Source organism: Mercurialis annua, linkage group LG6 (assembly GCF_937616625.2).
Source record: "Mercurialis annua linkage group LG6, ddMerAnnu1.2, whole genome shotgun sequence".
Taxonomy (NCBI): Eukaryota; Viridiplantae; Streptophyta; class Magnoliopsida; order Malpighiales; family Euphorbiaceae; genus Mercurialis; species Mercurialis annua.
This window is the reverse complement of record NC_065575.1, coordinates 41,941,410-41,955,548: the sequence shown is the minus strand read 5'-3', so window position 1 is coordinate 41,955,548 and position 14,139 is coordinate 41,941,410. Positions and strand designations below refer to the sequence as shown.

The 14,139-nt window shown below is 29.1% G+C and overlaps 1 protein-coding gene across 1 annotated transcript; it reads right to left on the bottom strand.

Annotated features, from left to right (window-relative positions):
* Positions 1–12,304: 12,304 nt before the first annotated feature.
* LOC126653948 (probable inactive patatin-like protein 9) lies at positions 12,305–13,860 on the bottom strand. The gene is made up of 2 exons (XM_050347956.2): positions 12,698–13,860; positions 12,305–12,608 (listed from the first exon to the last, which is right to left on the bottom strand). The coding sequence occupies exons 1-2, from the start codon at positions 13,634–13,636 to the stop codon at positions 12,405–12,407; spliced, it is 1,143 nt and encodes a 380-aa protein (XP_050203913.1). The 5' UTR covers positions 13,637–13,860; the 3' UTR covers positions 12,305–12,404.
* Positions 13,861–14,139: the final 279 nt, after the last annotated feature.

Below are 14,139 nucleotides of genomic sequence, written 5' to 3'. Positions count from 1 at the left end.
ATTATTAAAAGGAGAGGATAAAAGGTTTTTCCTTTAACAAGGAAATAGAGTAGAAATTTGAATTGAAGTCTAATTCTAAAGTTATATAAACCAATGTTTGTCTAACATTACACTACACTACACGGGTAACTAGGTGATTGTAATTCAAAGAATAAAAAAATAAAATTACATGGCATATGAATGTTGAAATTAAATATTATAATTAATAATTTAATTATTATCTAATGTATAATGGGTTATATGAGTTATTAGTATATAATAAATAAAATTAAAATATTACAACCAAAAATTAAATTATTATAAAATTAGTTCACGGGTCATATAAATAATTAATAAAAACGAATAATAATTGAATTAATTTGATGAAAATAGGTTATAATAATGTATTTAAAATAAAAAATGTTTGACTATTTTAATTACTATTTAATTTTAATAACGGGTACTTGATTATTAAAATAAAGAATTTTTAATAATTTATGAAAAATAAAATATTATATTTAATAACTAATTAGTATTATTTAATATCTAATAGACCATGTAACGTGCTACAATTTCAATTTAGATAAAAAATAATTAAAAAGATTAAAAAATTATATTTATTAATATAACGGGTCATGTAAATATCGCTCACGTGCGTAGCACGTGGCGAAAAACTAGTACTATATATAAAAGCACGGATAGGGGGGGGACAGGCAAATTTACGGAATAATCCTTTTCAGTTTACTACTAAATAAAGGTTTTATAGTCATTAACTAATTAGTTATTTAATTAATCATTATTATAATTAAAATCCTAATTAGAATAGGTAGCTAAATTATCTCCAATTTAATTTTTAGTATGTAAAAAATAACTAAATTGTCTTCAAATTAGTAGGAGTACCTATCTTTTATTTTGATTGAATTACAAAATTAAATATTATATTTGGTTAATATATTATTATTTAAATTTTTATCTTATTATTTTTAAAGATATTATTAATAAAATTAAGTTAATTATTTAATTATGGTTATTATAAAACCAAAAGAAGAATAAATTAAGTATGGAAAAATTTTATTAACCGAAAATATTAATTATAAATAAAAAATTGAGATAATTATAATAAATTTACTAATATGTTCATTGAGAAGATACGTTATGAGCCACGTGCATAGCACGTAATGCGAAATTAGTATACATAAAATAGAGATAATTTTTATTTTTTATTTTTATGGCACTAAGCTATTAAGGTTGCGTGTCCAATTTTTTCCACAATGATAAAAAATTCCCCTATCCGATGATAAAATAAAATAAAATCAATATTAGATGTGTCCCACTCTACTTCTAATTATGCTTTGCAATAAAGATGATTTTATAGCAATATTAAATGATTCCAACCCAATTCTGCCGTAAATATTCCGAATTTATAGACAAGATAATAAATTGCTAATTAATTAAATATAATCAAATTCTACCCAATTATTACTACTATTATTATACTTATTCAATTTAGAAAAAAAGTACTACTCCCTCCGTCCCAATAAAATTATCCACTTTGTCTTTATCACACAGTTTAAAAAAAGCAATTATTGTTTATAGCTTTTATAAAATTTTCGTTACTTTTTTTGTCATACCCCTATTAAATATAGGGTTCATTTTCAATTTACTCATTAGTAGATTTTAAATAGGGATAATATAAGAAAATTAAGTGTAAAAGTTAATTACTTTTTGCAAGTGGACAAGAGTTTTGAGACAAAAAAATTTTTCTAAGTGGACAACTCTATTGAGATGGAGGGAATACTAAATTGCTCTAGATTTTGTGGTTGAGAGGCATAAATAAGGAGCAAATTAGAGTGGTTTATTTAATTAATTTTAGTAGCTGTCCTTTGGAGGGTATTCAATTATGTTCAGAGATATTCACAAGAGTAATTCAGTCCTATTAATAACTGAATTTGTCCTCGGAAGCTTCGTGGGTAGGGATGCCCTTTACCTTACATATAGGACACACCTTCGTACTTGAGGCTAAATAATTACTACTCTTTTTCTATTTCTGAGAATTTATTTATGTGCTTATTGAAAAGGCAGCAATTGCTGAGCGACATTCACTTATTTATACCTAAAATCAATAAATCACATTTACACCGACGATCGTATTCACCTAACTATTTTGTTTCATCCATTCATAGAGTATTTCATTTAAAAAAAAAATAGAATTTGGAGTCAGAGATAATAGAAATCGCACACAAATATTTCAACTACATATATTTATAGTGTCTTATTACGTACATCACTTATCTCACAACAAAAGATAACATGAAAATTTTATTTGTTTGTTATATCACAGTAAAGTGTTAATTTCGCTTGTAAACATTAAATTATTTTTATTTATTATTTTGCAAATTCATTATATCGAAGTAAATTAATAATTTCCCATCTCACGAAGACACGAACTACAAGAAAATAAACAAAACGTATTATACAAATATGAGATGTAAATTAAATTATAAATAATTACTAATTCTTTATAATTCGATATGTTGATGAATTTTTTGATAAAAAATGATAACGTATGTATATGCTCATGAGAAATTTAAAAATAAGTTTAAAATTGTAACAGGGAAGTGAAATATTTAAAGTACTGAATCAGTTTGATGAGTGACTAGTTGAGTTAGTTTCAGATAGAGGTGTAAACCGGCTGAGCCGAGCCCGAGCTCGAGCTCGAGCTCGAGTGTGTTTTACAAGCTCGAGCTCGAGCTCGAACGGGTTTAAATTTTGAAGCTCGAGCTCGAGTTGAATTTAATAAAAATAAAAAAAATTAATAAAATCAAATTTGTTGTATTTCAATTATTTTTTTACTATATATTATGCAATTTAACCAATTTTTATGATGCATACCTAAATATTAAGGTGTAAAAATTTAATATAATGATAATAAAGATTATTATTGTTATTTTAATACAAGCTCGTTTAGGCTCGCTAGCCTCACGAGCCTCACTAATTGATACTCGAGCTCGGCTCGAGATGAAGCTACTCGAGCTCAAGCTCGGCTCGAATTTTTCGAGCCGATCTCGAGCTTTTTTCGAGTCGATCTCGAATAACTCACGAGTAGCCCAACTCGTTTACACCCCTAGTTTCAGATCATTTGTAGACAAAATTCGTACTCTTATCTACCTATATTATAATTGAACTACATTATTCTTGCTACAAACAAGGAAATTTATACAGCTAGCAGTGGCGAGGACAAGTATTAAATTGAGGTGAAAATCATAATTATATGTGGCTATGTATTTGACATGTCAACTGTGGAGATGCATGCATTGCACCTGCAGATAATAAACCTCATCTTCTATGGCTAACCATACCGTAAATTAGCCAAAATTAACAGATCATATTGATATTTTCATTCTATGAGAATTGTGTAAGTTTTCAACTCGAGCTTCCTCACCGTCACAGGAACATAGCCAAAATAATATTTAGTCGATGGAACAAAATATAAGTAAGAAAATAATTTTTTCGTATAAATCAAGGCCGAGTTTATTGCCAGAATTTTTAAAAGTAAATTTGTGTTTTCGATCAACTCCGACCAAAACGGACATAACGACTCTATCTGTAAATGATTCCGCTAATGCACCATCATATTTATCTTAAATTTAAATTTATCATTTTATACTAATGATACGAAATATGACCATCCAATCTACGTAAGAAGAAGTAGAGGCCAAACTGCCTTCCTGCTATCTTTTTGCAGTACTTTGTTTGTAGCTAGTAGAGTCACACTTTATATAAACTTAAATTAAATTATAAAAAATGTATAAGCCCCTCCATTATGAAAATTAATATAAAAAATAAGTTAATAGATATTTCAAAAAAAAAGTATTTAAATAATAGATTTAAAAGTTAAATATTTTTTAATTTTGAACAAATTAAATTAAAACATGCCCGACAAAAGTACTTAAAGAGTGATGCATCGAACCAAATTAAAATATTTTTATCAGTTTGAACCAGTAAATTTAAGGTATCATTACTTAAAATCCCATAATGTTGGATTAAAATAACTAAATTTTTATTATTTTTGGAAAATATATTCTATCAAATTTACTGCTATCTCATTATGCAGTTAACTATGTTTGTTGACTTTATCGAAAGATTGGATTATTTTGAATTTAATATCAAAAGTTATGAGAAAAAATTATAATTTTTAAAAGATTAGGAGAGGCTTAATTATTTTTACTTAACCTTAGCGAATTTAAAGCAATTAATTCTAAAACTTTAGTTCAATTTTAATTTTAAATTATTAAATGATTAAATTATTTTCGACTTGTTCGATTCACTTCAGTTTGAACCGAACGGACATCATAGTGTATGTAAATTAAAGAGAGAGAGACATTTAATTAGGGTGATAATTAGAAGATTAAAGAAGTCTAAATGCGTGATTTGGTGGAAATGGTATAATTAGAGAGCATAACTTGGTAACTAATCTAAGACGGTTCTTGACTTAAACCCCACCAATTTTCTTTTATTATCACTTAACCCTTACACCAAAGTCCCCAAATCTTTCATGTTAATTAACCTGGGTCTTAATCTTGCATGCTAATTAAGTTAGGGTCTTAATCTCAGTTCCACTAAACACTACACTTGCTCATCATCAAAAGGGCTAGCTAACCTACTTTTGCCCACCAACCACTCACTCCACACTCTTCACTTGGACTTAATTTTTACTCATTACCATAACTAACTTCAAATTTGATTAAACCTTGTTTAACACTCTCTTTTCTGATTAAAGTATTTTTCTCATTATTTGGTAATTAAAAATCAATTTTTTTTTGAAATTTTACAAATTAATCCAACAAAAAATTTTAATATCAGTAATTTTAATTCATTTTTAGAAGTTAATAGTAATTCTAGTGCAATTTGAAAATTTACTTAATTGTCATGGAACAAATACATTAAAAAAATAATTCTGAAACAAATATATCGAATTAAACAAATAAGAGAAGTGGACTAAACGTAAAAAATTAAGATTATAAAAACTATAAAGTTATAGTTAAATTAATAATGATAAAAATATTTGAAGTTTTAAAATTTAGTAGGTCTAATTATTAATTAGTTAGCTTAATGTTTATGCAGAAGAAATGAAACTTTTAAAGTGGAAACATTACTCTCCTAAAGTAAGCATTGATAAGAAAGCAATTTGTAATATGCGATGGTCAAGCTAGTAAAAGAAGATGCTTCGTTTCATTTTTGAATCTTTATAGAATTAATTAATTAATTAAACTTGCATAATGTTTATTAATTGTGTTAAAGATAGTAATAAAGTTATAAATAAACATGGAAATAGTACAATTTTGCTTTTACTATTGTGGCACTGTTTTTTCAATATTTACTTTAAGGAGAATCTTAGGTGTTTCCTCATCTAGTATTTGAAGATGATCAGAAATGAATGCACGAATTCTTTCAAATTTTTTATTAGAAATATTTATAACTAGTAAAAAAATATATTAAAGTTTAATGATGGTAATATGATTTTGGGTTAAATGTAAAATAAATTATGAATTTCATATCGAATTTTGCAATTATAACATAAATTTTCAACTTTAGTAATTTACAATACTTATTTTTTTTTTAATTCAAACAATGTGTAAATTTGTAATTAAAAAATATGTCAACGATTAAAAAGGCCAAACCTTTTATGAAAGTTTCACAAAAGTCTAAATTTTTCAATTTGTCCTGAAACGCATGATTTCGTTTCAATTATGTCCAACTATATAATTTTACTTATGTGGCGACACATGAGCAAAATTACATAGTTGGACATTATTGAAACGGAATCATGCATTTCAGGATAAATTTGATAAAATTGAAAGGTTTAAATTTTTATGAAACTTTCATGAAAGATTTATCTTTTTTTGATCATTTGGCGACTTTAGAATATACATCGTTTCATCCTTCACATCGATATTTTTTAAACGAAAAATTATTTGATATCTTTTTTAAAAAAAAAAAGTTAATATTTTTTGTTAAAATTACAATCCAAGCCAAATCCGCCTTCTTTTTTTTTTGCAATTAGCCCTATTATTTTCATTGAACATGCACGTCGTACTGTCCCATGTACTGAGTAAAAAAAAAAAAAAAAGAAGTACGAGTGGATCTAAATGTAATGTGAGTATTTTGTTTTGCTTTACTAGTGTTTCTCGGATGCTCTTCATTTACATTAATATATAACAACTTCATGAATTAATATATACAAATACAATTAACAGTTATGGGCATCGGAGTGTCTCTTTGCGACCTTCATCTGCTTATGTTCAGTATTTTACAGGCATTGACAAAAAAACCTTAGCCATTATTTGCTCACTGTCCAGTAATATATATTGATTGATTGTCTGATATATTATCATTTGTATTATAATATTCAGTAAAAATCGCTATAGTAGGCATAACAGGATGGAACTAAACAAAAATGATTGGTGTAAAATAAACATTTGAAAATTTATATAAATTTTATAAAATTGGTAAAACAATCTAATGAAATTTCTAAGCGAACTCACATATTACACAAAAGTTTTTTCAAGTTTACTCAAAAACCTAACAAGCGTTTTAAATGATTCACTCAAACTCATTAACAATGGTGTTTTAAGCTCACTCACCAGACCTTTTGCTGAATCCAAATATAGATGATCAAGAAAAAATGATTCCAGATGATCAAGAAATATAAATTTTGTAAATTTCAGGTTTTTGAAAATTTACAAAATTGATTAATTGATTGTTTTTGTTTTGATAATTGAAAATGAGAGAGCGCTTTTAGGAGAAATTGAACCCACCAACTAACAGTTTGTTTCATAGCGTTTATACCATTTAAAATATAGCTCATTTGTTATAAATTGATTGTTGAAAATGAATGTTGAAAAACAGATAAAGTTCTCCTTATGAACTTAAAGTTAACACCTACGGATTTTTTTCAGTTTAAAGCTCACCCGCTAGCTATGATTAATTTAATTAAATTCACCTCACAAATTGAAAATTTCTCCCCACAAAGTTCTCATTCTTCTCAAGAGTGAAAAACTTTTGTCACAAAGTAGTTAGGATTCTTTCTTTTGACTTACATACACTTAGAATATTTGTATTATTTGTTTCATGATAATTAATTCTTAAAATTATTAATATTAAGGGATTGTCTCTTAAATAGTCTCCAACAATATTATATCACCCTACATATATATAGCTTGTCCGAAAAGATAAAAATATACATCAACCGTGAAATGTTTACATGAGTAATAAAAAAAGGGCAGTGCTAAATGGCCCGAAATCTTGAACATAAATTGGCCCGAATTTACAAGTGAGTCCTTTTGCTGATTTATGCTTAATTTCCTATTTGCACATATAACCTCTCCTTCATTCTTTATTGATAATTAAATATACACGGATTTTTAAGTGTTTTAATTATTACTGCAGCTTTGACACAAAAAATAAGACAACATGACCATGAACGTTAGCAAATGGACAACTCATTTAGACGTTTTATTTTTTTATTCTAACATACCCTTATATTTATGTTATGTTAGTAAGTAGTCCCTACATTATTTATTTAAAAATTTCCATATCATAGAGACCAACAGAAACTAAAAAAAAATTAGCACATAGATTTAACTAATAGTACTAAAATTTAAAAAATTACATTAATTTTATTTTATTTTATACAAAATGTAATTTTATTTTTTTGGTTTATAAATTATAAATTATAAATACTTATGAAAAAAAATTGTGAAACATTTTAAAACAACAATAGATATTTTCAAAGTATATAATTTTAAAACAACAATAGATATTTTCAAAGTATATAATTTCAAAATAAAATATGAAAACCATTGGTTTGCCCAATAAACTTTTCCAATTCTTTAGAAAATGATGCAACCATTTTCATATTTCCGATAAAAAAAAATTTACATTTCCACTAAAAATAATCTCTTTGGCTATAAAAGATAAACTATTTCCAAGGTCATTCAAATTAAAATTAAAAATATTTTGTTTTTTTGAATATTAATTATTGAACCAAACATTAAAATTACCAATTATTCTCTATATATAATAGTTTGATGTTGTTGTGTTTATTTTCATTTAACATTTGGTAATATAAGAAATAAAACGGCGACAAAATAGGTAAAAAAAATAGGCCAATAATATTTTTGGAGGTGGTTTTAACCGCCCCTACGAGACAAAATCGCCCCTACAACTATGTAGAGGCGGTTTTTAGGGGCGATTTTTAGATTACCATATGAAAAATAAGAATTTATTGAATATTCAATAAATGTTCCCTCTTTGTATTTTGTATTGAATATTGAATATTGCGTGATCAAAAGTAAATTTATTGAATATTGAATATCTATGTCCTTTTTCAGTAGACGAGTTTAGGATAAAAGATATATTACCTTAACGTTTGCTTTTCCACATCTCATTTTACCCTACGGTAATGTAATCAGGATTTCATTTCTTAAATTCTTTTAGCAAGAGATGTAAAGTGTTTCTTTCCTCATAGATAAAAAAAATCGAATGGATTAGGTGTTTTAACCAAAAGGAAAATGAAGACGATCAAAATTTTTTAAACTATTTCGACAAAATGTAATTGCATGTACAAAAAACATTAGCTTGTTTTAAAGACATCCATTTCAGTTGCATACTTGAGTGAAAACTACTAAATTTTATAATTATGCCCTCTAATGTTGTGTGATTAGAGGGTCAGCGATCTCAGACATATAACTTAAATGAATATGATATTGAAACTTCTATAAAAATTATATTTTATGTTTATGTGATAAAGAGATGGAGAACGCACAATACTCAATTGCAATTAGTCAGCGTAGGAAGGAGCCACTCAACCCTCTAATCGATAGAATGGAGCTCGAACGAATTGAGATGAACATTGTTGATTTCGTGTCAAGATGAATATTATATGAACTCGCATTCTAATTTTGTTTCTTTGATCTCTTTGATCCCCCAAGTAGTCCGGATTCATCCTTCAATCAATCAGTTGTACGGGGAAAAGAGGCCGGATTGGCTTTATGGGCTTTTCGTTCCTCTTCAACCAGTTGAATTTTTGTTGGTCGTCTCCAACTTGATTCTCCTAATGTGGCTGGTTTTTCCGGCAAACTATGCCGATCCAACCACTTTGACTGTTTCTATATAAAAGAACGGAGGGGAGAGGAGGTGGACAAACAACATTTATATTAATATCCTTTTACTTTATTTAAATATAGTTAAAAATAATTATTAATTAGATAACTAATGAGATATTATTATAATTAGAGTTCTAATTAAATTACACTATTTATAATTGTATAGTATATTAACTAATATAGACTATTTTAAATTTTAAATTTAATTATATAAAATTTTAATTAAAATATACTATGCCTAATAATTTACTAATTTAATTATTATTTATTTTTTACATAAGATAAACTATTCTTAAATAACTACTACTATTTTAATAATTATATGATGTATACAATTTACAATTATAGAAATTATTATTAATTGTAAATAAATATAATTTTCCTAATAAAAAATAAATATAATTATAATTATAATTTTTTAACAAGTTATACTACGAGGTACATGTAAAACACATAAAGCGATATTAGATTTTTTTTTGAAAAATATTAAAAAGAAAAAGTTAGAAATTTTGAATTATGTATGAATGTATTTAATTATAATAGAATAATATACAATTGGGTCCGAATTTATTTTCATATAATTATGGCAGCAGCTTGAATTTTATTAGTGACGTGTAACTCTCAATTGGTTAATTCCATAATCCTATGCTAACCCATTATCCTATGCTATTTAATAACCTATTAAATGTCAAAGAGAATCCATTTGTTGTCATTTTTTGCAGAGATAACCTTTGATATATTGTTAATTGTGTTAAGGACATTCGGGCCATTTTGTGTCCATTTATTTCGGGCCGAATAGAATTTCCCATAAAAAAATGCATGCCATGGGATGATTTGTTATATTGATTTGTGTTATTGATTTTAGTAATATTAGTATTGATGAGAGAATGGTCCCAATCCAACACCCAATAACGGAATTTGATACTTTATATGCTACGGCGTGTACTCACAACTATACAAATAATGAAGTGGGTTACTAAATACATAGCATTTTCCGTTAGGGGTGGGGCTTGTGAAGAACAATAATGGTGTTACAACTTACACAATAATTTTAATGTCATATGCATAGCTATACTCCAGTTGGATTCCATTCTTACTACCTTAAGGGTCCCTTTGTACGAGTGTGGATCATTTTTTGTAGTATTTTATTTTCAAGATAGTGTATCAGACTATAATTTATTTTTTAAATTTATTGGAATATAAATATGAATATCAATGTATTAATCATGTTATTTTAGCATGTTTTTTAAAAGGATTATTGTCACAATAAATCCCCACAATTTGTGTTTTTTTTTTCGATTTGAAAACGTTTTACCAAATGTAGCACTCCGTGTCTCAACTTTTTCAAATTTTTCATCTTATAACCCAATGTCGTTTTACGCACTTTTTCCGCACAAATTGATGTTACCTGTTTTGAATAATTAAAATGACACCGGATAAAATATTTGTGTTATAAAGTGTCAAAGATGTAAGATTGATCTTTTAATGCTAAAAATGAAATGTTGAGATTTTGAGTGACACGTTTAATAGAATGTGTTTAAATTGAAAAAAAAAACGCAAAAGATGATAATTTTATGATAGTGATCATTTTTAAATGTAAACAATTTTTTACAAGTTGAGACACCATATAACTTTTCTATCAAAAAGAGATGATATAAACCCCGAAATATATACTTATAATTCATTGCATTGTTGTTCATATGAGCTTTTTCTTTACTAGAAATTTTTATATTGTTTCAAATTTTAAAAAATTTGAATCTTTATTTATATTATTAATTGTATTTTCTTTAATAAATTAATAAGAGACAAATTTAAAACATACCAGTATTATTTACAATGATAAATAATACTTACCGACGAATTGAATTCTTTTAAGTAAAAAATGTTATGAATATAGAGAATAGGGAGTAGAATGTATGCCATTAATTCGGCTAATAATCACCCGTTTATCCTGACTTTCACTTTGACCTTCACTAAAACTCCATGATTTTTAAAACGATCAGCAAACTCCCTTATCATTAAGGCAGCGCCATTTACGGCCTTTATGGATGAAAATACGCCTTAGCGCATTTTTTGGCGGTTGTCATTTAAAAAAAATTGACGGTGCCACGTGTTAGTTGACACGCCAACAAATATCCCAAAAAAATTAAAACACTCAATACATCAATCAACCACACTCAATCCAACCAAACCAAGATCCAACCATCCAAAATTTAATCAAACCATCTATCCGGTTTCCAACCGCCGCCAGTCTGGCCACCACCTCTGATCGTCTTCTCAGATGATGATCTAAGAAGACGAACTGGTCGTCTTGTCTTCCCGCCTGAGAAGACGACCGGAGGGGGCAGTTGAATTGGATCGGGTGGTGGTTTGAGTTTGAACAGGTGGTTTGGGTTGGGTTAGATTTTTTTTTTTATTAAATATTAAATTTAAGGGTGTTTGGGTATTTTCAATTTTTAATGTATTTAATGACATGTCAACTGACACGATTTTTTTCCAAAATGAGAATAGCCAAAAAATGACAGCGTTAAGAAGTATTTTTATCCATTATAAGGACCGCGAATGACGCCGACATAAAAGTCAGAAGGTTTATTGATGTTTTTGAAAGATCGGAGAGTTTAATAAGGTGAGAGTGAAAGGCAAGCTCCATGGGTGATTATTAGCCCATTAATTCCAAAAACTTGAAGATGGTTTCGTTGCCTTTCCTTGATGGTTAACACTTAACACTGATAGAGGCGTTGACGAAAAGTTTCTTATAGAACAAAAGTCAGGTGCTTTGTCCTTTTTCTGTTACCTACTTTATTTTATTTTTCCATTATTTCCTAGACTTAATGATAAAACTTTACACTACTCCATATTTCATATTTTGAGCTCTGAGTAGCCAAAAACTTGCAGAAATCTTCATGTCTATTTCAGGAATATGGCTGGAGCAACTGCTGCCTCATCTTTTAACTGTACCACCAATTAATTGTTTTAACAACTACTGACACTAGTAGTTCCACCATAACAGACAAAATGCCCCATGTATGTGATTATTATGACGTGGAGGATCATGATGAATCATTTCCTCAATTAAATAATTAATTACTTAATTATCCTTTTATTAATTGCACTGTCACTGCTTAATTTAATAATTTGTCTTCAGTCAAAGGAACACCTAATCAATTTTAACCAATACTCATTTAACTCCCAGTTAAAAGTAAACCTGAGGGTTGGTTACAAAAGGGTTAAAAACAAAAATACAAATTACACACTACACTAACGTCCGTTAACTAGAGGACTAACGGCGGAATCCTTGCAGGGACTAGGAGGCAAGCTACTCCTTCCTGAAGCAACAAGACGTTGCACAAAACTCTCAATTCTTTCTCCGTTACTCTCCGTTAATAACCGCTTCCCGCCAAACGGTAACGATTCTACGCCTCTCTGTTTCAACACTCCGTCAGCATTCATCAATCCGTTTGCCTGTAAACAAAATCATGTTTGGTTACTGAGAAAATAATCGGATGACTATAAACAAATATCTTGTTTAGTTACCGAGAAAATCACATTACCTGAATTCTAACGTAGTCTGTTCGGTTCCAGCAAAATGCGTTCCCTAACATCTGGTCAACCGTCTCAGAAACGCCGTCGAGTGCAATATTAACGACGCAAGACGTCTGGCATTCACCGTTACTGCGTAAACTTTTTTTACTTAAGGATTCACTTAACGGACCGTTACCTAATGACAGAACTAAAAGGTCCTCAACTCCATTAACAGACGGAAAATCCCGTTTATTATGGAGAACATGCGTAACCGCCGCAGCCGTGGGGTTATTCATCACTAAACCACCGTCAATGGCACAGCAAGATGTTACGCCGTCAACGGACGTTAACTTAAACGGTTTGAAAAGACTAGGAGTTGCTAGCGTAGCGCGGCAAGCTTTCCAGAGGTCGAAGTTGAAACTCGCTGACTCGGACGCGTCGGCTCGGGAGAAAACGAAAGGAGCAGAGCTGTTTAAGTCGAAGCAAGGAATAAGCAGAGGCTTACACGTGTCTTTTAACGTCAAGATCTCACCGTCTTCTCTTCTCAACGCTTCTTTCAGAGTCTTCTCCATACTCTTAGCGGAGAATCTCCTCCGTCCGCGGAGGAAAAATCCACCGCCAGTTTGTTTAAACAGCTCTGAGTTTTTCTCAGATAGAAACGAAACCGCTTCTTTAGCAGAGAACAAAGGACGGCCAGAGCCGTCATCAGCAGCAAGCATAGCAGCGAGGAGCCCGCCGATTCCAGTACCGACAATAATATCAAAAAAATCGGCAATGCGAGCGTTAGGATCACCGATTTTGATACGGATCTGATCCTCAAGGTGAATAAGAGAAGCACCGGAGACAATGCCGGTGGTTCCGCCGCCGTCAATGCTAAGAAGGCGAGTTTTTTTAGAATTCTCGCAGTGAGATAGCCAGTTTTGCTCTAACTTAGAGAAGATCTCGAGTGTGACCTTACTGAGCTCCATTTTTTACTGAAAAATCAGATGCAGATATGGAAAGTGAAGCGTCGGTGTGCGAGTTTGTTAAAAATGGATGGAGAAGATGAATGGTTTAATGTGTGCTAGATTCACGGTTTGTTGATGAGAAGCATTAAATTGGTGTTTGTGGGTTAGTGAATGCGGAGAGAGTGAGTGCGAGTGTGTGAGGGAGTTAAATCAGGGAGTGAGTGAGTGAGTGTGTTTGTTAAGAGGGAAGGTGGTTATATACTCATACATGCGACTCGTTTACTTGTTTTCATTATTTTATTTAAACGAAACTAATTTTACGAGAATCTATATATATATTTATATATCATTTTTACATTTTTAAGAGACGTAGTAAACAAATATACATTCAAACATCCATTACTTTTATAATGTGAGATCATTACTCCCCCCATTTTATAAAAATAGGCAAAATAAAATTTATACAAAATTTTAAAAAATAATGATTAAAGTAGTGATATATTGTTAACTTCTAATAATAACCT

Excerpts from the sequence above, each read along its gene's own strand:
- LOC126653948 (XM_050347956.2), bottom strand. The coding sequence starts at position 13,636 with ATGGAGCTCAGTAAGGTCACACTCGAGATCTTCTCTAAGTTAGAGCAA. Across the intron at positions 12,609-12,697 it reads CAGACTACGTTAGAATTCAG|GCAAACGGATTGATGAATGC; the intron begins GTAATGTGATTT and ends TTTTGTTTACAG.